The sequence below is a fragment of the Euprymna scolopes genome, chromosome 19 (assembly GCF_053919585.1).
Source record: "Euprymna scolopes isolate OS-2025 chromosome 19, ASM5391958v1, whole genome shotgun sequence".
In the NCBI taxonomy this organism is placed as follows: domain Eukaryota; kingdom Metazoa; phylum Mollusca; class Cephalopoda; order Sepiida; family Sepiolidae; genus Euprymna; species Euprymna scolopes.
Window position 1 is genome coordinate 78504585 of NC_136500.1, and position 25340 is coordinate 78529924.

Genomic DNA, 25340 nt, shown 5'->3' on the forward strand with positions numbered 1-25340 from the left:
GTGTAGCTCATCGCTTTCGCAAACAGTTCTCGCAAACCTGTTTTGGTTTAGCATACGGCAAATCAACCCTTTTTTGGTAACTTGGATTGTTCAAACGACTATTCTCATCATGGTTGTAATTCTCACAACATTTCGGGTGATATACCCTACAACCTTCTTCAGGTGCATTTTCTCGAACTTGACTATCTATATGGGAATTTCAAACAGAACTCCTTACCACGAGGGTAGCATGCTCTCATTTTGTCAGCCATGACAGGGTAGAAGTCTTAAATAATTTGTAACTGTGCTCTTAGTATTGCCAACACTGAACCTTCAACCTCCAAAGGACTGTCTTTTAGAATTTATTATTGCTTAGCACTGATATCTGTTATGCCACAGGTCGTTGTGGGTGATACTAAGACCACAATTACGAATTACTTAAGATTTTTACCCAGGCATGGCTGACAGAACAAGAGAAAGCTATCCCCATAGATTAAACAAAAAGTATCATCTAACATTCTGTAGCGATTCACAAGTCTGAGACGATGAACTTAAGGAGGCTGGAAGTTACATCAGCTGGAATGTTATGAATCGAAATAAAAATTATCCTCATCTCAAAAAATTCCTAAATAAAATCTTTTTTGTTCCTTTGTTCCCGGTTCTTACTTTGTCGAAACCAGTTCTGTGATAAGTGGCCAGTCTCCTCATCTAGACCAGTGTTGTTGAGAAGTCAGTTTTATTATATCCATGTACTAAGGACATGTGTACATATTTGGAGTGTGAAATAAATTGTTACATTTTTTTATGAATAAGGGGTTTAGTCTTTTTTTTTTCTGTCTATTTCTTTTGTTTATGTGTAATAATTAAGGAACAGAAATTTTATGTGTGCTCCCTAATAGAAGTGATCAACTATAGTAAAGGAAAACCTGAAGGCTCCCTTTTCATTAGCTACTACACCAAGATGTAGGGAAGGGCACCACTCTTTTCCTGACCCTGTAATGCTGAGCAAGGGGCATCAAGTACAATTTTTTTAGTAGTTGGTATAATCTGACTGAGACTTTGGTGACACTTTGGTGTACCGATCCATTAGTGTACATTCTAACCCTTATATATAAAATGGTGATTGTTGTTTAAAAAATGAATTACAAAGAATGATAAGGTATAATCTATTATATAAAGAGCAGTTGTCTGTTTGTATGTATGCATGTATATGTATTTATGTCCAGCTAAAAGTCCAACACCACAAAACAAACAGCCACAAAGTTGATATATTCATGATCAGTGTTGTCTTGAGAGAATAGCCTAAAATTTAGAAAAAAAATTATTCATTCTTTGACGGTCAACTGGGCCAGCTTTCATCAGTGTGTGTGTGTGTGTGTGTGTGTGTGTAGGGGTCTTTTCAACTATTTTATGTACTAAAGGGAAGTAACTAACGTTCTTATCAAGGAGTTGTGTCCCGTATGCTGATTTATTTCCCAATAAATCTATTTTAAGAAGAGTTGTCTGTGTATATGTCCAAAGAGAGGTATGGGCAGAGGAAAAAGTGGGAAAAGGAAGGAGAGAAAAATAGAGAGAAATAAAGTTTTAATAGAAGTATATTACACCTTTGCCCTGGGCAACACCAGATAGCCCTGCTAGTATCTAATTAAAGAGATAAAATAATAATAATAAAAATAATCACAACTGGGGTATCAAATAAACACATTTAACTGATGAAAAGAATACCAATGATGCATAAACTGTGATTGTCCGGTATTCTTATATCAGCCAATCGGGGCTAAGATCCTTGACATAAATAACCAATGAAAAGGAAACAAACAAAAACATCAAGAAGAAAAAGAAAACCCAGTCATAAATTACAATGAAAAATCAACTGAATTATACATAAAAAAAACAAAAATATAAAAATAAACAATGTTACTAATTAATAAAATACCAAGTTATGATTAAAGTTAAAAGAAAGGAATAAAAATAAAATGAAATAAAAAAATTCTTCACTTACTTTCAGAGTGGTAGCTTGAATTATGTGTAATGAGAGATCGATGGCTACCAGGTAAGCACTGTTGGTAAGTATAATCCTGTAGTATACTGCCTGTGCGATTGTCCAAACATGCCTCATTGTAATCGCCAGTGCTGCCCTTTTTCGATTTTAAAATATTCTTAAAGTTGTTCTGGTCGTACGACGAAGTAATAAGTGACTCAGACTTGTGAGGACTGAATGGAAGGTTTGCGTACTCTGGCTCAGATTGGATCAGTGATCGGTGGGACAGCTGGCTGCTTGACCGTTCATGAATGCACGCATAATCTTGTTCGGTACTTTGCAACGAACCCTTCGAGGAAATGCTGTCCTGCACCGACACTGCACTGTCCTGCATATTGCGCAAAGACCCCTGGGATGAGTGTGTATCAGACATGTTGCGCAGTGACCCCTGAGAGGACTGGCTATCCGATAAGTCGCGGTTCCTCGACGAGTGCGATGCCTGGCTGTCTGTGCGCTCGTGGAGGTAGCCGCCTCGGTGTGAGGAATGCGAGGTATCACTGTCCGAGCGGTCATGCCGACAATAGCTATATGGGTCACCGTAGGTGTTACTGGTCTGAGAGCCCTGGAGAGTCATGACTATGGGTTCAGGTTGATAAGGGACATCGTACGCTGGGGTAGTTTGGTCAACGTTAATTTTTTTGTATGAAGTTTGTCCATCTCTTCGGGGGACCCCAACATAAGCTGGGTTTGTACGTGGGAAAGACCTTGGTTTGGGCTTGTGTGGAATGGGACTTATATCCCCTTGTTGATTAACTATGTCTTGGCTGAATGCAATAAACTCCTCTTTGCCAGTTGAATAATCCCCTCCGTATATACTACGATCGGGACCAATGATGGTCTCCGATCCATAAATTTCGGACTTTGTTTGAAGAGGGCTGGCGCTATAAGTATCAGACCGGTAATTTACTCCCTGTTCTCCATAGCTCCCTTGGCGTCCATGATAAGTGTGGTTGTCTATCTTGCTAGGGCTCTCGTGCCAGCGATAACTACCATGCCTTGTTTGGGTTGGGGTCTGCGTCCCACAGCTATCCACGCTTTTTTGGGAAATATGTGCTCTCTGGATGCGGGGAGAGTCCCGTAGCCGCTGAGATGCAGACCTCTCGAAAGAATCCCGACGAACCAGTCTTCCTTGAAGACCAACTTCCTGTGACCTATCCATCTGCTGGGTTGATTGTGTGGGTTGGCTTCCCCTCCGTCGGAGTCGCTGTTCCCCGTTGACATGGTACTCATGGCTGGAACTGCTGTGGGATGACAATGAGTCTTGCCGATCAAACCGCTACAAAACACAAAAAAATAAGAATCCATCAATTTCAGTTACATTAAAGAAAATATTATTATGTTCTATGAAAACGTTTATACATACATACATACATACATATACATGATGTTGGTTGTTTATATCAAAAACGTTTCCATGAAATCAAATTGATATGAATATTTTTTTTTTTAATCATACATTTCTGAATTTTTGAGATGAGGATTGGTTATTCGTATTTGGATTTTTCGGACTACTATTCTCATCTTTACTGGCATTGTTCACAACGTTTTGGTCAATCTAACCTCTGACCTTCTTCAGGTGTATCTTGTCAAACTCGGGAATCTTTCTGTTGAACTCAGGGAATTTGCAAAGAATTTCGAATAGAACCTTCTATTTAATTCAGTGCCATGACTGGATAGAGGTTCTAAGTAATTTATCATTATATTTTAGGTCACTTAAATTAAGGATGGAACCTTAAACCTTCAGAAGAAAGTCATTTTTACAACAGAATATTTTCAAGTGTTCTAATCATTGCACCATGGGTCCTTATAGACGATTGTAGTATGAATTTTAGGAGTCTTATATATATATATATATATATATATATATATATATATATATATATATATATATATATTTATTTATTCAGAATGTGACATGATGTGAGCTGCAATGCTGTTTGACTGTGGAAATAATATATATATATATATATATATATATATTTAATATTACTATACATATTATCTATTATTTATAATTAACGGTTCCCATATGGAGCTAAATTCTATACTAGGTCTACTTAATAACTTATCGTCACCCAACGTATGTGCTGCTTCTTTGAGTCATTTAACTCTTTTATCTATAATTTTTACTTTGTCCCATAAGGGTAGATGGTGTCCCTTTTCCTTTCATATATGGTAAACCATACAAGACTTTTCAAATTTTTAATGATATTTCATATAACGAGCTAAATACGTGACATATGGATAGTGTTGCGTTTATATAACAGTTGGATCATCAGCAAAAACAAAAAAAAAAAACAATTTACATAACAATTTTTTTTAAAGTTTGTAATAGATTAATGTTTGGTGTTATTCATTTGGATTCGGTTGCATCAAAGAGAATCTATGAAAATGTTTATGCATGCCTACACATGATTAACTCTATAACTAATTCTAGTCTTTAATATTTAATCGTGTTTCTATCAAGTTGAATGAATATGAATTTGATTTGAAACTTAACGATATTTGATATAAGAAGCTAAATACGTTACTTATGAACAGTATAACCTTTAGACTTTAATAATAATGGTTTGATCATCAGCTAAAAATCCAATCCACACATCAGATTAGTTTAGTGAGGAGAATACAAAATAAACCTGCCAAAAGGTGGGTGAATTTGATAGGGTTTATCTAGAAAATAATCTCTCAGCTTGTGTAAACTGTGAACTGGTCGCCAAAACACAAGTGAAAACTGCCTAGAAGTTCTGTGAACTGCAGCCATTACTCACCTCACGAACAAGACTTGTGACATTGCTTATAATTCTTATGCTTACAGTGCAATTCTCTATGCAGGTGAAATTTGCCTGTGACGATTGTAACACAATGGCAGGACAATGAAAAGTCAGAAGATGTGGCAACCATATGGTCACAGGATCTTATGGAACAGCTTAGTCTTATTGACACCGATTCTGTTATGGAGTAAGTTGATCTACCCATTTCAGGAATAATGGACTTACCCAGCAACAATGAATCTAGTTACATCTAAATGTTATAGCAGAGATTTGTAGCAGGTAATCATACTGTATACTTCTATAACATACTTTTGTTACATTTAAAAAAATTTTTTTTTATTTTTACAAAGGGGTCACCACTTATCAAGGCCCGGAGGCTACTCGTGAATAAGGTTTAATGAGGGTACAGTGGTCAAGGGAAAGATGCCGCAGTCATCATTAGTAGTGGAAATTTGGTAAATTGGATTACTTAAAGGGGATGGCTCATCAAGAATTTGTTCAGATTGGACTTGAAGACAACCATATTGTAGTCAATTGGAAAGCAGGAAAACGGAACAGAGTTCCATAGACGTGCAGCTCTAAGAAAGAAGCTTTGTTTATGGAATCTACGTTTAGGTTTGGGCACAGATAAAGAGTGGGGGAAATTATCGATAGTAGTTTTTAATTGATGATACAAACGTGTTTGTCTTCATTGTTACTAACCTGCAAGGCCACAGCAGATATCATTAATAGAAAAAAAAAAGCTTTGTTGATATGAGCACGAGATGTTCAAGTGGTGTTATTAAGATAACTTGAGATTTACTAGTCCCTGGTAAGCAGGGGAAAGCCTGATTTAAGTTGGCTTACTGCAGACAGATCACATAGTGTAGAAGCTCTCTGCAGTTGATCTTCATTGGAGGTATGAGATGATATCTTCTCTGCATGTAGCTGGCCAGCTGCCTGGCCAAAGGCCCAGCAGTGTGGATGATGCCTGCACATTAATGATAATAATAAAAAGAATAGAAGTAAAAGTATAGCTACTTAGCATTAGAGATGAACCCTAAAGGCTGTGGGAATGCATGCTTGCCACTTTTCCGCAGACCAAATTACTAGAAAACACCCTCAGAATTTTTTGGGATCATATCAGTGACACTGAAGAGAGCCTGAAGATGGGGAAATAAGATCTACATACAAAGAGTGAAATTAGGTTGAAAAAGGATAAGTTTGTGTGTAAAAAGAGTAAGATAATGGAGATGGATGGCAAAGCCATTGAGAAGTTTTGTTACCTTTACAATTGGAGCAGAGGGAGGATAAGGTGTTAGTGTGGTTGCAAGTATCAGGACTGGATAGAGGAAGTTGATGAAATTTCTTTCATTGCTAACTAGCAGAGCATTACCACTGTTGACCAAGGGAAGAATCTATCAGGCATGTGCATGCAGTGTGATGATGAAGGGAAACCTGGCCAGTGAGAGTTGAGGATATACCTTGCATGGAGAGCAATGATATAAGAATGATACAATGGATATTTAATGTAAGAGGCTTTGTGCTGTATATATACGGCACAATCATATTGACACACCGGTTCTCGCCAGATCACCAAAGTTAAGCAACGCTGTGCCTGGCCAGTACCAGATGGGTGACCATTTAGGAAGGCGAGGCACTGTATGTATGTAAAATACCAAGTTCAGAAACTGGCGCGGTATATCTTTCTCTCAAGGGTAGATGGGACCCTCTTAAGCATCTAGTGATTTTTGTCATTATAATTTATTATAGTTATAAATTTGTAATTTATGATTTAATTGACCTATTTTCCTATATATGTATGCAATAGTTTTGTTAATATCAACCGTAATTAAAATGATTTAATAAAAAAAGAGATAAATTACCGAAACCTTTCTTAAAATATGTTATTAACTTTCAAGAGAAGCAATTTAAATAAAAATTATTAGTCAGAGATTACAATAGCTTTACATCAGATATGTAACGCAAGTTATACAGCTTGGACAAATACTTCGAGCTATATTTATAGCAGCTAGATAATAAGTGGTTTTGTTTTTTCTTTCTTTTTTTGTTATATTTTTTTAAGTTATATTTGGAAAAAAATAAATAAATAAAATAATTTTTTGTACGAAAGGTTACTTAAAACTGCATGGAACCCTTAGAGTCAGCTTCTGAAAATCTGACTCAACAGTAGCACCCACGCCCCATGACCGTATTGGAGCAGAATTTTAAAAAATTATATTTTAGTTTTTGCTTTATTAATTTAACGCCATTTGCAGGTTAGAATCTCTTTCAAATAATTGAGTCATTATCCTTTCTAATATCAAAGAAAACGCTTGACGGATAACAAAATTAGCACATTTCTCAACAGTTGTGGATTGTAAGTGACACATTCTTGCCAAATCAATATGCATATGCGTGATAAACTAATTAAGATATAAACTTTCATCCATTTTGTTTTCATTACTTTTTTTTTACTATTGAGTCACCTCTTATCAAGGCCAAAATGCACAAGAATATAAGTGTTTATGAGATTGAAATGATTATCAGGTGAAAGATGAGGAAAATTATGAGAGTACTGATTAAGATATAAACTTCCATAATTTGTTTTCGTTTTCTTTATTTATGACTAGCCTGGGTATTTGTATGTGTGTGTTGGGGAAAAAAAAAAAAAAAGTTATAGTAGGCAGACAGGCTCGAACCCGTGACGTGAAGGCGGAAAAGAAAATGGAGGTGTGTGTAATGGTGTTGGTTGAGCAAAAAAAAAAAAAAAAAAAAAAATTAGGAGTAGTAAGTAGGCTCGAACCCGTAATGTAAAGACGAAAAGGGGGTAAAAAAAACAAAAGCAAACGTTCTTATCGATGCGGCCACCGCGATTGTGATGTCACAGGCAGCCGAAATAATGTATTTTATGTGATGTCATTGACGCGAGGTTTGAATGACTCAGAGAAAAAAATCAACCTCTCCTTGTAGAAAACTGTCCAGTTGAGGGTGAAGGAATTAATGTTTTTAGTTAATTTTTCGATATTTGTTAACCGAAGAGTTGAGCTTCAAAATGATATTAATATCGTGAAAATCCGTCGCCTCTGTCGAAAGTTTTAGGCATACATACATACATACATACATACATTCAAACAGACAGGCGAGATTAATATAATAGATTAGCAGGCACCTCCAACGTTGCCCGGGAATAACAATTCCTGTGCACTCTTTCTTCCAGCCTAGTTCTTTTATAATGTCATTTTTATTCCGATTTCTTTTTTCAATTTCTATAATTTTCAATTTTCAAATTACAAATAAAATAATTAGTTCAGTATAGGTAATTTTTAAAGTAGTTAGTTCACTTGATTTCTTGAATGAAAAATAGTTTTGGACTTCCACCCATGCCTGATACATGGAGACCTCTAATTAATGAATATTGCAGTAGAATGTTTACCATAACCTTCTTGATGACATACTGAATCAGCATATGTAAGGTTTGTAAATATATTTTTTGTTTTCTGGGTTTTAAATAGACAAACAGAACCATCTATAATATAAATCTCACCTGTCTGTTTAAATGTATGTATGTATGTATGTATGTATGTATGTATGTATGTATGTTTGCCTAAAACTTTCGACAGAGGCAACGGATTTTCACCAGATCGGTATCGTTTTGAAGTTTGACCCTTCGAATGATAAATTGGATAAAAATATTAATTCCTTCACCTTCAACTGGGCACTTTTCTTCAAGGAGGGGTCGCTTTTTTCGCCAATATTTTTGAAAGTCATCCCCTCTTTTCAATTGACTAGCCTTAATTTAAACAGTCGTCACTTCCTGTTTGGCGATGGGCACAACAGCAAAGATGTCAGGGGTTTTTTCATGTTCTTTTCCTCCTTCACAGTACGGGTTTGAGCCTGCCTGCCTACTACGTCTTAGGCTAGTAAAATCTACAAGACAGTCTTCTGGAGGTTGAAGGTTCAGTATGGAGAATACTAAGAGTACAGATCTTTTTTGCTCAACACACACCTCCAAACACTCAGGCAATGCCGGGCACCCAGTTCTGTATAGTTCTTTATATAAAAAATGGCACGAATATAATCAATAAAACTTTATTCTTTCTCATGCAGTTTTAGGATTAAGGTTAAATTTTAATATGAGAATGAAAAGAAATCAAATGAAAAATTAAGTGCTTCTCTGAAGAACTGTGATACAGTGAAATAGTGTTTAACAAATTATATGCATCCATAAAAGTCGTTTGATTTTTTTTTTTTTTTTTTTTTTTTTTCAAATATTAAATTTTTCTTAACTACACTATAATCTATTCACACTTGCATTCCAGATTCTTCCATTTGGCTTCACGGATTACTAACTATTTCATTAATTGATTACTTAACTGATTTTTTAATCTGTTATTCTATTGAAAATATCTTTTTAGTTCATAAAAAGTTTCATATATATATATATATATATATATATATATATATATATATATATATATATATATATATATATATATTTAATGTATTTTAAAATTTATGCCAACCAGTGATGTATTTATGTTTTGTTTTTGTTACTAATGTTCATCCTTTGATAAAAAGCTCCTATCTTAGAAAATTCATGCATTAAGGATTTTCTTTATTGGATTTCCTTGTTTAAATTTTTCATAGATCAATATTGTAATTTTTTTCATTTTTTTCAATTTTTATTTTCATCATTTTCTTCTTGCATATATTAGTGGTGGGACGATTAAGTGGAATCGGGAATCAGAATCGGAAAAATTTGTGACTATTCCTTTAATTATCTTTGTTTATTTGATTTTGTTTAAAACCCAATCTTCCACTGCTAGTAGTTATAATAAAATAATAAATATTTATTGATTTTAAACTAAAAGTAAAATTAAAATCTATAGATAATCCCCCTCCCCAAGTGTGTTTTTACCTTGGAGAAAATATATGCACAGCTGCAGGATGAAATAAAAATGTGTGGCATGTAAAACCTAATTACTAATACATGCATGCATATATATATATGTATATAAGTTGGAAAAACATAACTAGTTCTGTTTACTCTTTGGACACACATTATATATAATTATAAATAATTAATTACTTATATTTAATTATATTCTCATACGCTCCAAGTTGTGGGTGTATGCTTTTTATTAGCACAGGAACGGTTGTCATGAATTGATAGCAACCATTACAAGAATTTTTAAATGCATCTTCGAACATTCTCCGTACAAAATAGAGAATGCTTTATCCTAGTATCCTTCAATGCAGATTTTTGCATCACAATAAATGTTCTCAATGTTTCGATTTATGGACTTGTGAACGCCCGGATGTTGACTATTTTCTGTGCCTGCTTATCAAAGGCGAAATATGTTAGGAAATTCTAACCTTCAAGCTTTGGATGGTACGCTCCATGTAGTCAACCTTGCACTGACCATAAAAGTGATAAACAATCATATTGTATTGAGTGGAAAGGGTCCTAAATACTGTCCAAACTTTAGTGACAAAGAAACATGAAACAGCTGAAGATTATATATATATATATATATATATATATATATTCGATAGTTATCATTCTAAACCAGAAAATGTATTTATTTCACAATCATAGTAGTTTATTCATACGTTAATGTGGCACATCTTATACATGTTTTGTTGAATAGGGGAAGTCCATCAAACCAAACAGCTGATCTGCTGCTGCTGACTATAAACTAGATTGTTGTATGTTCAATCCCTGGTTAGAGGTAGATGCTAGTCCACCTACACTGATGAGCTGTAATACAGCGAAACAGTCTGTATGTGGGGACACATACATACATACACACATATATATATATATATATATATATATATATATATATATATATATATATATGTGTGTGTATGTCCCCCCACATACAGCAAAACAGTCTGTATGTGGAGGACATATACAGTGATGATCATATTTATTGGCACGGTAAAATAAAAGTTAAATTTTTTCTAATAAATTCTAAAAAAGGGATTAAATTAAAGAAAATAACAAAGTATATTATGTATTTTTAACTGGCCTTTCCGATGCAGCAATCGGATTTTAGAAAAAATAAATAACAAAGGAACAACAAACATAATTGCAAAAAACCCTTGTTCAAAATTATTGGCACGGCTTTGTTTTTCTTTTAGTATCAGTATAATATCAATCAATTTCCGGTTTACGTGCTTTCTGAACTTTTTTATAGCCATATTATGCTTGTTTAACGCTAATTCAGTGAATAATTTTTTTCAGATAATTTTTAGATAGCGATTTATTTAAATTATTATAAGTGACTAAATTATAATTTTCAATCGCCATGGTTAAAACTAAGGAACACATCGAAGACGTCAGGAAGCTTGTTGTAGCATGCCATACCAATGGGGAGGGCTATGATAAGATTTCAAAGAAGCTAAACCTTCCCAAATCCACTGTTAGAGCCATAATAAACAAGTTCAAATCGCAAGGCCACGTTATGAGTTTAGAGGGTAGAGGGAGAAAAAGGATTCTTTCCCCAAGAGATGAACGGAAAATTGTTCGACAAGTAAAACAAAACCCAAGGATCTCTGTTGGGGAGATTGTTGATGAACAGAGCACCTCTGGAGTGAATGTATCTCGACATACAGTTGGTAGAGTTTTGAAGAGAGCTGGTTTAAAAGCATGTCGTCCGAGAAAGACTCCCTTATTGAAGCCTATGCACCTGAAAGCAAGGCTAGCCTTTGCAAAACGTCATATTGATAAAGATGTTGCATTCTGGAAACGTGTTCTATGGACTGACGAAACGAAAATAGAGTTATTTGGCCATAATAAAGTGTCTTATATTTACAGAAAATCTGGCGAAGCTTTCCTACCTAAGAACACCATACCCACAGTGAAGCACGGTGGAGGCAGTTTGATGTTTTGGTGATCCTTTGCTGCCTCTGGACCAGGGCGACTTGTTAAGGTCACAGGTAGCATAAAAAAGGAAGATTATGTTAAAATATTGGATGAAAACCTGAAAGACTCTGCTAAAGAGCTCTCACTTGGTCGTCATTGGTGGTTCATGCAAGATAATGACCCAAAGCATTCGGCTAAACTGACTAAGAAATGGCTTGAGGACAATCATATTAATGTTTTGGAGTGGCCATCACAAAGCCCAGACCTTAATCCAATTGAAAATTTATGGAGAACATTAAAATTGAGGGTAATGCAAAGGAAGCCTAAGAATCTTATTCAATTGGAGGATTATTGTCAGGAAGAGTGGGCTAAAATTACTACTGAAGAGTGCAACAACTTGGTTGTAAACTATGAAAAGCGACTGAGGAAGGTAATCAAGGCCAAAGGCTATACAATTGATTATTAAATAAATCGTGCCAATAATTTTGAACAAGGGTTTTTTGCAATTATGTTTGTTGTTCCTTTGTTATTTATTTTTTCTAAAATCCGATTGCTGCATCGGAAAGGCCAGTTAAAAATACATAATATACTTTGTTATTTTCTTTAATTTAATCCCTTTTTTAGAATTTATTAGACAAAATTTAACTTTTATTTTACCGTGCCAATAAATATGATCATCACTGTATGTCCTCCACATACAGACTGTTTTGCTGTATTACAGCTCATCAGTGTGGGTGGACTAGCACCTATCTCTAATCAGGGATTGAACATACAACTATCTAGTTTATAGTCAGCAGCAAGTCATATATATATATATATATATATATATATATATATATATATATATATATACATACATACATACATACATACATATAAAGACGATTTAATATAATCTTGTTCCTTCTTGTAGAGCAAAAACGTCCAACGAAAGAAAGTTATTCTTTAAAAATATATTTGTTTTTTCTCCATATTATTTACAGTTAGGAAAGGATGTTGTAAATATAAGCTGAGCAAGGAAAAGTTGAAAATTTTGTGGTTGGAGACAAATGAAAAACATCTTGTTTTTTGACCTTCATTTCAGTCAAGTAAATATTTAGTGTAACAAGAGGAAGAAGGAGAAGGGGAAGTATGAGAAGAAAAGGAGGGGGAGAAAAGGAAAGAAAAAGGAAAGGGAAGAGGAGAGAAGATGGATGATAAAAGAAAAGAAAAACGAGGAAGAAGAAAGACGAGAAAAAGGACAAGAGATGAAAAAAAGAAGAGGTAATGATAGGAAAGGAAAAAGGAAGGAAGATAATGTGAGAGGGAAAGAAGGAAATTAAGGCAGAGAAGAAGGAAAAGGGAGTAAAATGAATAATAATAAGAAGAGGAAGAAGAAAAAAGAAAGAAAGAAAGAAAGAAGAAGAAGAAGCAGCTCCATCCTCATTTCGTTGATTTGAAGGTTTGTCTGTTCATATTTTGGCTGAGCCAGTCAATACATTAGAATAAAACATTTTTCCCCTTTTTATCAAAAATAAATAACTTTCTGGTACAACTATGACAATTGTTTGTTTATTTATGTATAATTCCATGATTAAAAGATGAAAAAAAAAACAAAAAAAACAATCCAATTTTAATAATTGTATGCGTGTGTGTGTGTGTGTGTGTGTGTGTTTTACGTCTCCTTACTTTAACACATTGATATAACTTCCATTTCAGACATATTAAGAAAATCTAAAAACTCCCAATATTGCCTGTAATAATAATCATACACAAATTATCTGTTTGTTAAAACTTTTCACTGACGTCACTCTAGAAATAGGGATGAAGCTTCATCCGCTTTCTCATCACAGATGACATTCAGTTCAAATGTGTACAAACACAGTGAAGAAGAGCATGACGCGAACGCCGTATGTATTCCTGACTTTAACTATGTCCCAATATATTATACCACCCATATAATTCTGTATACCATGATCACAAAATTGATCTATATCATATTGAAAATTATTTCATTGACATGTTCCGACAACTTGTTCCAACAATTTTTATTGCATATCAGGAAAGATAGCTTCTCTTTTTTATATAGAAATCTAAGAAAAATAAATTTGGCACAGACATTTTTCACTAACTTATGCGCGTGCGCACACACACAAAGTAACAACACATACCTGTCTATTAATATGCATTTCAAAAGAAAATGCGGTTTTAAGCCTGACAGATCGCTGAAAATACTATTTTAATTTTAAGCCCGACAGACCAACAAAAATCCTATTCCAATTTTAAGCTTCATAGACCAATCAAAATGTTATTTTAATCTTAAGCATGACAGACCAAGTACTATGCTTTGGAACTTAATAGTTTTACAAAAGCCTAATGTTAATAGATGTAATTTGAACCCAAGTACACCTGTCTTTATTTACTTGCCTCTTTACGAGAGCAGAGCTAGACACAAGCTCGAATTTTTAAAGGACACTCTGGATTGGGACAAAAATAAAAATGGTCTCGGTTTAGAAGGATTCCTCTTTCATTGACTAAGAATAGAAAAGATGAAGTATCAGAACATATACTGAACTGTGCTCTTCATTTATTAGGCAAGGCGTTTTTAAAACGTCAGATTACCTGGTTTTGTCTTGAGTAATGAACCACTCCTTGTTTTTTTTTTTTTTTTTTTTTTTTTTTTTAAGTGAAGACTGACCTTAAAAAACACAACTACATATGCAGTCATCAGAAAAAAATTTCAAAGCATATCAAATCTAAAGAAAAAAGCACAAAAGGGAACTGTCTTATAAAGTATGAATTAATCCTTACAAAAGAAAAAAAAAATTCTCACCTCTAGTGCTGGTTTATGAATATTAAGCTTGGGGCAAAGTTTTTAATGGGAAATGACAAACAAAAATGTGTGCGGGTAAAAGGAGGGGAGATCTCTTTGATTCATTAGTAGCTGGAACAATAAGGGTTAATCATATTATTGCGATGCTTGCATGTCAGAAGAGATTTACAGAAAGGTTTGCTTTTGTGCTGAAGGATGAGAAAATAAAAAATAAAAAAATAACAGTACTGAGTGAATTTTAAAATAGCTCTTCATATATGGCAACAGAGTGGTGCTCTAACTCATAACAAAGAGCTATAGATGAAGGATATAGTTGTTACACAGTAAGAGTGCACAATGACCGTCGTATAGCTCTTTGATGTTAGTTATGGAGGTTCATCTTTTTTCCTTGTGGAGGTCAGGGTTGACCCTACACTTCTTTTTCTTCTACTGAATAGTTAAAACCTGTTCACACATGGAAAAAAAAAGGTGGCAACCATTTCATCTCATAATTTATTTCATTAACCTTAACTATTTATTATACCTATTTGGGTATCTTTTATATTAATAATCTCATTTTAACTTTTAACTATCAACCATATGAAGTTATCGAGAGATTTTAAAAGCTGGGCCTAAATAGCATTTAAGCTGACATGTCAAATTCCAACTAACCAATTTTCATGGTTTATTGTTGCTTAAAATTATTGACACCATAAATGTATTTCACTAGTTTATTATAAAAAAATGTAGTACTACCTGCATAATTGGTAAAATGAAAATACTTTTTGACTATAAACTTCACTTAGAGTAATCTCATTATTGACTTTACAATATAAAAATAGTTGTCTCTCTTAAAACTGAAATTTTTATTTCCTTTTCAGTATAAGTTTTAAAGATGTATAGACAAATAGAAATTTAAAAAATTAAATGACTACACTACATTCTGGGCCATATCTACAGTTAGCGATTTACTTGAAACCTTAATCAGTTTGTATATACCAATTGTAATGAATTAAAAAATAGAAAATGACAAAGTTTTTTTTTATACAAAGTTTTGAAAATTCCAAGCTCAATGAATGTCTTTTGTGATTCCAGAGCATATAAAGCATTATTCAAATTATTGCTTTTCAAAAACAATAAATTTGTTAGTATCTAACGAAACAATATTGTATTGGTTAACTTTTGAAAAGCAATAAATTACCAACTGAGAAAACTTGATCTTTGAGAACTAATATATATATATATATATATATATATATATATATATATATATATATATATATATATATATAAAGCAAGTGGAAGAGAAACCCTCAGTAGAGTTCTCAATTATTAAGAAAAATGTTAAAAAAAATTTTTTTAAATGTAATATTTGTTTATATTTGTATTACAGAATATTAGGTTAATATAGATATTGTCGGTTTCAAATCCAAACAAAGGGGATCTGTAGTCAGTCTCCTATACCGGATTCTCATATAAACAGAGGCTGACGAGAATCTGGCATACAAGATTAACAATAGATCACCTTTGTTTATATTTGAAACTGATGGTACCGATGTTGTCCTGATTTTCTGTAATATATAATATGTAATCTATTTGCTCACAATAAATAATATGAATATACAGACCAAATTCTATGAAATATTTCATCAGATAAACTCCAAAATGTCCCTTTGAACTCATTTTTTTTAAAAATATTCGTGAATTTATCAAGTTCATAATACAACTTATTTAACCTAGTGCTATTTTAACTCGATAAAGGAATTTATCTCCCTCCTACAGCATGAAGATGTGACACAAGGGTTGAAAAGTAGAATTGAAAAACCAGCACCCTTAAGGAGAAGTGCACTGGCTTGTAAACAATGCCCGAGCAACATTATCGCCATTCTCCAGTAGGGGCATCTCAGTTGATTAGCAATAAGATAACCCCTTCGCAAAGAGCAAAGGCAAAGCCTGAGAGGAGGTAACCTCCTAGAACTGCACATGACCAACAATATACCATAGTCAGCAGGGAAACGGCCATTTCAAAAATGGTCCAGATTCTGTTTACTGCAGTGCCAAGGGAACAAATCCTCCAACTGAGGCAATGATAATTAGTTATAAAAGCATATTGCTTTATTTAAAAAGTAATCTAATTTTCTGGTAGATTAATTTTCTGAACTATTGTCAATAGATTTCCAGTGCTAGTAAAGATAGAAAAAGACAAGTGTCTTCCATACGTAGAAATCTCATTAATTATTCAGGTTTCTTAATCAAGGATTGTTTTTGACTATACTGCATTAACACGGGCATCTAAACGCCTTTATAATTCCCACAGAGCATCTAAACGCCCCTATTTGCCAAGACCTTCATATAGGATGTTTGCTTTTTTAAAGACAGCGAACTTTAAATTGACAACTATTTTCTTTAATTGCAGATTTAGCAACTATCCGGTATTTTGAATTTAGCTTAGTTTGGCAATTCATCATGTGGTTTCAGCAGGATGAAGTCACATGCCACACAGTGCACTATACAATCAATTTAATGAGTGAAACGTTTGAAACACAAATAATTTCACAAAATGGACCTGTAAATTGGCCACCTCATTCACGCAATTTAACCTCATTAGATTATTTTCTTTGGGGATGTGTAAAGTCATGTGTCTATGCCGATAAACCAGACACAATAGACCACTTGGAAAATAACATTCAATGCATTATTGCCGAAATACAGCTTAATTTAATGTGCAGAGTTGTGAAATTTGGACCTCTAGATTATGCCATATGCACAGGCCTAATCTAGAGGTCCAAATTTCTCAACTCTGTGCATGTTAGTTTTGCAGTGATGTATATGCTCGAAATTGTATTGAAATTATAAATGCTAAAAATGAATTCTTGGAATTAGCCACATATTTGCACGATAAAAATATTTTTCTGCGATTTATTTTAAAGTTTGTTGTTTCTAAAAAAAAAAAAAGAAAAGAAAAAACACTTTATTATTACACGTTCAGTAACATTTAAACTGTAACTGATCTAACTTCAAATCCTTTTTATGTCACATGATTAAAGAAACCAATTAGATGCCTATGTACACTCTTTCTATAATTAATCCTAAAAGCATATTACTAAAAGTGATTTCTAACAATGTGTGGGACGTTGGTGGTGAGAGGAATGGTTGCAACATCATATATGAATTAGGAGATATTAATGTTCATTTTTTTTTCTAGTCTTGCAGTGAAAAGTTGAATAAGGCCAAACTGATTTTTTTTTAACACATCCATAGAGGAGTATCAAGATATAAAACATGTCAAGATAAAGCATTCTAATCCCTACCTGTAAAATTGGTATTCCAGAAATGAAACCAATACAGAGAATACACGTTTAAGCAATGGTGACATTGCGGGTCACTATGGGGAATAAAATGTCGGTCGGTCGAATATATAACGTAATTTAGTAAACATAGTTTTTAAGATTCTGTTTAACTTACGGTTAGTTAAATAAATAATATTCTAATTAAGTTTCATTTTTTTTTCTTTTTTATTGGAATTGTTTTTTTAATGAATGAGAAAGATAGTAACCAATTAAAGCTGTTAAAATAAACAGCTGGAATATAAACTAAGCGAAAGATAGGAGGAGAGATAAACATTATATATATATATATATATATATATATATATATATATATATAAAGAGAAAGAGGGGGGGGAGATCGGAATAGAGATAGAAAAAACGAAAAAAAGATGAGGAGGGAAAGAGAAGGAGACAGCGAGGGGAAAGAGAGGGAGGCAATGAGGGAGAGATTGATAGAGGATGAGAGAAAGAGACAAATTGAAAGAGGAAGAGAGAAAGAGAGAGACTAAGATTGGAGAGAAAGAGAGAGAGACTAAGATTGCAGAGAAAGAGAGAGAGACTAAGATTGCAGAGAAAGAGAGAGAGACTAAGATTGCAGAGAAAGAGAGAGAGACTAAGATTGCAGAGAAAGAGAGAGAGACTAAGATTGCAGAGAAAGAGAGAGAGAGAGAGACTAAGATTGGAGAGAAAGAGAGAGAGACTAAGATTGGAGAGAAAGAGAGAGAGACTAAGATTGGAGAGAAAGAGAGAGAGACTAAGATTGGAGAGAAAGAGAGAGAGACTAAGATTGGAGAGAAAGAGAGAGAGACTAAGATTGGAGAGAAAGAGAGAGAGAGACTAAGATTGGAGAGAAAGAGAGAGAGAGACTAAGATTGCAGAGAAAGAGAGAGAGAGAGACTAAGATTGGAGAGAAAGAGAGAGAGAGAGACTAAGATTGGAGAGAAAGAGAGAGAGAGACTAAGATTGCAGAGAAAGAGAGAGAGAGACTAAGATTGCAGAGAAAGAGAGAGAGAGACTAAGATTGCAGAGAAAGAGAGAGAGAGAGAGAGAGAGACTAAGATTGCAGAGAAAGAGAGAGAGACTAAGATTGCAGAGAGAGAGAGACAGAGGGGAGAGAGAGACAGAGGGGAGAGAGAGACAGAGGGGAGAGAGAAACAGAGGGGAGAAAGAGAGACAGAGGGGAGAGAGAGACAGAGGGGAGAGAGAGACAGAGGGGAGAGAGAGACAGAGGGGAGAGAGAGACAGAGGGGAGAGAGAGGGAGAGACAGAGGAAAAGAGGGATACCGAAAGGGAGAGAGAGTGAGATTGAGATTGAGAGAGAGAGAGAGAGAGAGGGGAAGGGGAACAGAAAGAGAGGGGGGGGAGAGAGAGAAAGTGTGAGAGAAAAAGAAAAAGATAATGTGAGAGAGAGGGAAAGAGAATCTCACAGGGTCGAAAGAAGAGCCTTGAATCAACTCCACATTGTCTATCAAGTTCCAGTTCCCTGTCCCATTGCCGCAATGCTGCTTCCTCATACTTGTTTTACAAGTACTTCAATGGAATGGGCTCCGATGAACTCACTGCACTTGTGTTCCTAAACGTAATTACCTCCAACAATCAACAAATCCGCCTTCCCTACTCTTATAGCTTCTTTCCTCAAAAAGGAGAAATTTAAATGTAATGTGAACAAACATCTTGCTGCACAACTCCTAACTTAGGATTTCCTTAATTCACAGTAGCCCCTTACATTTCAGCAACAATGTAGCATTGTTTGGAATGAATCCAAGTTTAAAAAATAATAAATAAAAAAGAAAAGTCAAATTCAGTCACGTTGATAAATGTTTGTAACACTTCAACTTCTTAATGTCTTCAGTTATTTAAAGGTTCATTTGGTTCATTGGCATATATTTTTTTAAGTCAATAGTTGGTAAACAATGCGATGCCTCAGTTCAGTCTCAAGAGACAATGGGCAACCCTGTAGGGCTAGCTGCGCATGTAATTGTGCGGCAAAGGTTGCACAATCTCCAACCACACCACTCCTAAATCAGCACTGCTGGTGTCCAGTGGCAAGAAGAGAACCAAGACTGACTGAAAACAATACCGAGCTAAGTGGAGAGCACTTACAGCAACTGAAATTCCCGGATGGTCACCCATTTTAGTACTTATCAGGCTCAATGTTGCTTAACTGCAACAATCTGATGGGAACCAGTGTGTCAGCGTGCATGATTTTGCCATATACAATAGTTTCTAATTAATCTATAGATGAGAGCATGATAGATGCTATTACTTGGGATCAGAATAATCCTGGGCGTAATGACAACAAGACTGACGTCAAACTCCTTCAAGCTCTATATAGTTGAGCCATGACTATTAGATGTAGTTCAAGTTATATGCAGAACAAGCTTATAGAAGACTGATGTGGGCAATATATTTATTGGAAATCGCAATGGTTAACTTGAAAATGATGCTAACTGACGGTCTAGGTTTACCAAGTTCAAATCCAATCTGTTCCATAGTATCAGTTTCACTAATGCATGTTGGTAAACTCCACGTGGTCCCTCCAGTAAGAATGCCAACAACAGAATCAAGTCCATCAAAAGAATTACACCATGCTGAATCATGCGAATTTACTTTACAAATTAAATCTGTTAAAATGAATAGAAGGAAAAAAATGTGATGAACGTTGTTCACTATTTATCCAGAATTTCTTATATAACTAGCATGGCTATCCTGCGTTGCCCCGGACAAAAATGTAACATATTTCTATTAAAACTTCTATCTCTCTACCTTCCCTATTTCCCTCCTCACTTTCCTCAAGTCCCTCTTAGTTCATTTCTCTCTAGACAGACAGAAACACACGCAGATAATTAGCCTTTATGAGTGCTATTGCTCGTGGGAAATCTTTCACGTTTTTCATTAAGCAAGCTTCTTATTTGTGGACATATACAATTTAATATTTACTGATTATTAATTTTTCAGATATTCACACCACTTATTGATCTCATGAAAATCATTCTATTTATAATCACCTATCCACCTTTATTTGCGCAGTTTTGTTGTCTGTAAGTATACACAATTATGTGCTTTTATTGGGGGGGGGATGTCTTTTATATAATCTACGGTAATTTCTGTACGGAATAATATTTTGGGTGCTTCTTGGTACAACAATCCCTGGAAATAAAATCAACTAAATCATACCAAAAACAATCCAGTATGATTTTTTTTTAATTCAGTTTTTTCATTCGCATCAGTTTCTCAAGTAGTATGATCTCTGATGAAATAAACTAGTATCTGGTGATCATCGCCCTTGATGTTTAAAAAAACATGCCGATTCTAAAGTCATCAACTGAATGAATGAAAGCAAAATTTGTTATCACACTGATATTACAATCAAAACAGCTTATTGTTATTTAAGCTAGTGATACACCATAGCTTTTTAAAATACTGTATATATAGAATAAGTATGTATGATAAAGAGAAAAGAACGAAGCACATTTATTTGTAAGTTTCATTTGCATAACTATTTTTGAAACAGTTTATAATAAATGTATGTTTGGTATTATTCATTTGTAATTTTATTGTCCTGTGTTGTTTGTAATCAGCAAAATTATGTCTTTACTGCATTTTTAGTCACTTACCCATGACAAAGATTCATAGAGAGAAAAAAAAAATGACAGTTTGTTGGTTGTATGAACCATGTAAGTTGTTCAAAATAATGTTTTTTTTTCTATGTTTTTAAACGTAAAGATCTGATGAGTAAGTGAATAAAAATGCATCAAAGACATAATTCTGCCAACTTCTTAATTGTGGACGAAACAATATTGTAATGGTTACCTTTTGAAAAGCAATAAATTACCAACTGAGAAAACCTAATCCAAGAAATTTTGAGAACTATTATATTACACTATATACACACACACAAATGTTTGCAGATATTAACAGTAATTTAATAGTAAAAGATAAATTACTAAAATCGTTCTTAAATATTATGTTTATTAATTTTCAAGAGAGGTAAGTTAAATAATAATAGTTATGCAAGAGGAATGTCTTCACAACAAAGTCAGTGTAGAAGTTCCGAGATGCTGGAAGGCTTTCTACTCTAGCAGCTTATTCTCTCAAACTGCTTGCCTATGGAATTCCCTTCCTGCTTCCCAGAATGTACCAATATACAGAAATTTAAATTTAACATGAACAAGCATCTCGCTGAACAACTCCCCACTTAAGATGCCCCTTATAAATCTGACCTCTAATTCACAATAGACACTTACAATATGCAGCGTTTATTGTTTTGGGTGAATTGAAATTTTTTTAAAGTCAGTTTACTAACTTTCGAATGACGTCAAAGTACAATAAACAGTGATAGTTGTTGTGACCCAACGGTCACGAATACATCTAGTTAAAAATAAGAATGGCACCGTTTAAAAAAAAAAAAGGGAAGGGCATTAAATATTATTGAAAACACTTAACTATAAATGGAATCGGCTTACTTGAGACAGCAGAAACATTTTTGTTGGAATTTAATTTTCGGTTTTTAATTGCAGAGAAATATGTAAAATAAGCATAAATAAAAAAAATTGTCTTAATTAAAATTCTTATATAATTATGCAATTTTATGCCGCTGCGGTTGTTTTTCATATAAGCAAAAGTTTGCCTTGGCACTCAATCTGACAGACTATGTGTTACATCGTGAAAGCCCTGTTTGAATCTAAGGATTTGAGTTATACTCTTAGGGGTCAGAGGTGATCTCAAAGTGAAAGTCGATAAGATCATGTAACTTCCGGCTAGGGATTTTCAGTCTTTTAGCTGACAAGACTTGAAGCAGAAAAAACGTGCCTGAGTGCTGTCCCCAACGGGAAGAGGGGGGCATATTGAACCAGTGGCCAAAGAAAGAGTATCTATCGGGAAGAAATGTGTATTAAAAAAATGTGACTGAGAATGGAAAGAAAAAAAGGTTTCCAAAGAACGATGTCATACAGATGGTTTGGGGTTTTTTTTTTTTTTTTACCCATGCTTTCGGGCAATGCAAAGTATTCTTGCTAAAGTCAAATAAACACGAAATATGCCAAATAACATTTCTAAAATTTGATATGCGTTTATGAATTAAACCACCCTTATACACACCACTTATGTATTAACCGACACTCACACGCTTAATGTATTGCTTTTTAATCGGTGTTTTCAGTACTTCGATTCAATACTCACCCGAGGAAACAGTAAAAATATGTCCGAGTTCAGACACCCAATTTATTTGGACAGCAATTGTCTGTGGATCGGTGTATCAATCTGAAATTCATCTGACATATAGTTGGTTCGGCCTGATTTTTGTTTTCCCATATTTCAAATCTCCTTTTCTTCTTTTGAATTAAATTCGTTTTTAGTGCTAATATTGATCTATTTACTTATGTTATGTAAGACTTAAAATATATAGTTTAGCTGGGTTGTTTTGTTTTACGACATATCAATGCTGAAGCTAGTAATTTTGAAATAAAGATTTACAGTTATAGGAATGGACTTCAGAGAAAGACGGATAAATAATGGCCTGGCCAGAGATAGGTTAGTTTGGAAGTCAATTTTCTAAAAAGGTGATGAAGATGATGTGCATGTTGTCAAATTATCATCACCCAAACTTATGCCCCCCCCCCACCACCACACACAGAGTTTAACTCTATGATGTCTATATATATAAGTACAATTTTAAAGTGTGGTGCAATTACATAGTTTTTATTTAAACAGTATGTGTATGCGAAACAGAATCGCATGTACAACATGATGTCAACATCATAAACAAGAATACATCATGCTTGTGTTATGTTGATTAATTGGACTATTATTCTCATCTTGGGTGTCATTAGCACAACGTTCTGGTCGCTGCAACCTGCGATCTTCTTCGGGTATTGGAAACATGCTCCTTTTTCTCTACAAAGGAAAAGAGACATTACAAGAAATTTGAACCGTGGGTTTGAGGGTGGGTCCATATATCATAAAGAATGTTCAATCTTCAGGGGTCACTAAGATATTTTTTAAAGGCTTTCCTATGACTCATTTTTTTGGGGATATCTATAATAATTGCTAATATTAGTGAAAACAAAAATGCTCAAACCCACGGTTCGAATTTCTTGTAATGCAGAGCCAACCCTCTTTTTCTTTAGTAGAGAAAAAGAAGCATGTTTTCAACACCTGAAGAAGATCGCAGGTTGCAGCGACCGAAACTTTGTGCTAATAACAACCAAAATGAGAGTAATAGTCCGATTAATCAACATAACACAAGCATTCACATCTCATTTCAAAAATTCAGAATTGCAAGAATATATCACATACATAGAAAAAAAAAAAGCAATATATTAAAAAAACAATTAGGAGTCATTTCATAATATAAACAGTATATACAAATTATAATAAAAAAACATAGAAAAACAAATATTCATTAATAAAGAAAAGAATTAAAAGATTATTACCTCCAAACATTTGATACTCTTTATTTATTAATGTTTTTAAAAATTGTGTCAAGAAATTTGCACAGTTACAGAACCAGCACTACCTGCATTAGAGTGTCCACTAACCAGAAAGGAAGATTTTAAAACAGCTAATTGGTTTCAATTTTTCGTTCCCTTACATAAACTGCTGTCATAAAAAAATTTTTGTTTAGAATCACTTTTAACAGTAACAAAATATTATAAATAATAAAAACCTTGCGGCATTAAACACCTCCAAGTACATCTCTGAAATTAGCGATTAAGTCTGTAAAACTGCCACTTTTTCGAAAAATGTTAACTCTAGGAAGAAACATGTACTTAATATTTATAAACGTCGGGCCATTTATAGCATTAACAGGAAGATTAAAAAATCAAATTCATATTCACAGAAGAGGAGCAACAACTTTCTAATATACTCATTATCAGTGTTGTTAGATTAATTTGCATATAGCATTGCAAAAGGACATCTCATTAATTATACCTGTATATTAGGAATCAGAGACAACTGATATAGACCACGTATGTATCTTGTACCGAATGAATTACTTGATATATGAATCAGTTACAGGTCCAGGGCACCGCCTAGTGAAAGTGGTTTTACACTGGTACCATACGGACATCAGTAAATATATTCATAATGGTGCCGGCCAAGATCACAATGAAATTTTTTTCTGTTTTTGTTAAAAAAAAACAAAAAAAACAAAAAAAACATTACACACGTACATATTTTTATAAAAACACTTGGGGAATTTATTAAATAGGTTTAACTCCACGGTGTGAATGTGGTATTATGGTAAATGGTGTCAGCCAAGAGTATTTCTTAGAAAGACCTTGCACCCGCCCCTAAAAAATTCTTATGGGCGTTATACCTAAGTTTCTTGTACGTTATTTTTCATTTTTTGTGTTATAAATTAATTTGTAAACTTTTCATGCAATAAACTATATAAAATTTTTCATGCAATAAACTATATAAACAAGATCACAGTGTGGTGTCTGTTTTGATGCTGCACCTCACCTTTTCTGTCCTCGGTTAGTAAAGGAGAAATCCTTTATGACCGAGACAATTTAAATTTTTGTTTCTATCCAGAGTGCCCCCTTTTGGGGAGCTGGATTTTCCCCAAATT

At 33.9% G+C, this 25340-nt stretch overlaps 1 protein-coding gene across 28 annotated transcripts in view; it reads right to left on the reverse strand.

The window, feature by feature from the left end:
- Positions 1-25340, reverse strand: part of LOC145239774 (rho GTPase-activating protein 39-like) — a 1121368-nt gene that overhangs the window by 190022 nt on the left and 906006 nt on the right. For all 28 annotated transcript variants that reach the window (XM_080103220.1, XM_080103221.1, XM_080103223.1 and 25 more), the window contains one exon: positions 1982-3296. In XM_080103220.1, the coding sequence (XP_079959346.1) occupies positions 1982-3296 (1315 nt within the window). The remainder of the gene's footprint in view (positions 1-1981; positions 3297-25340) is intronic.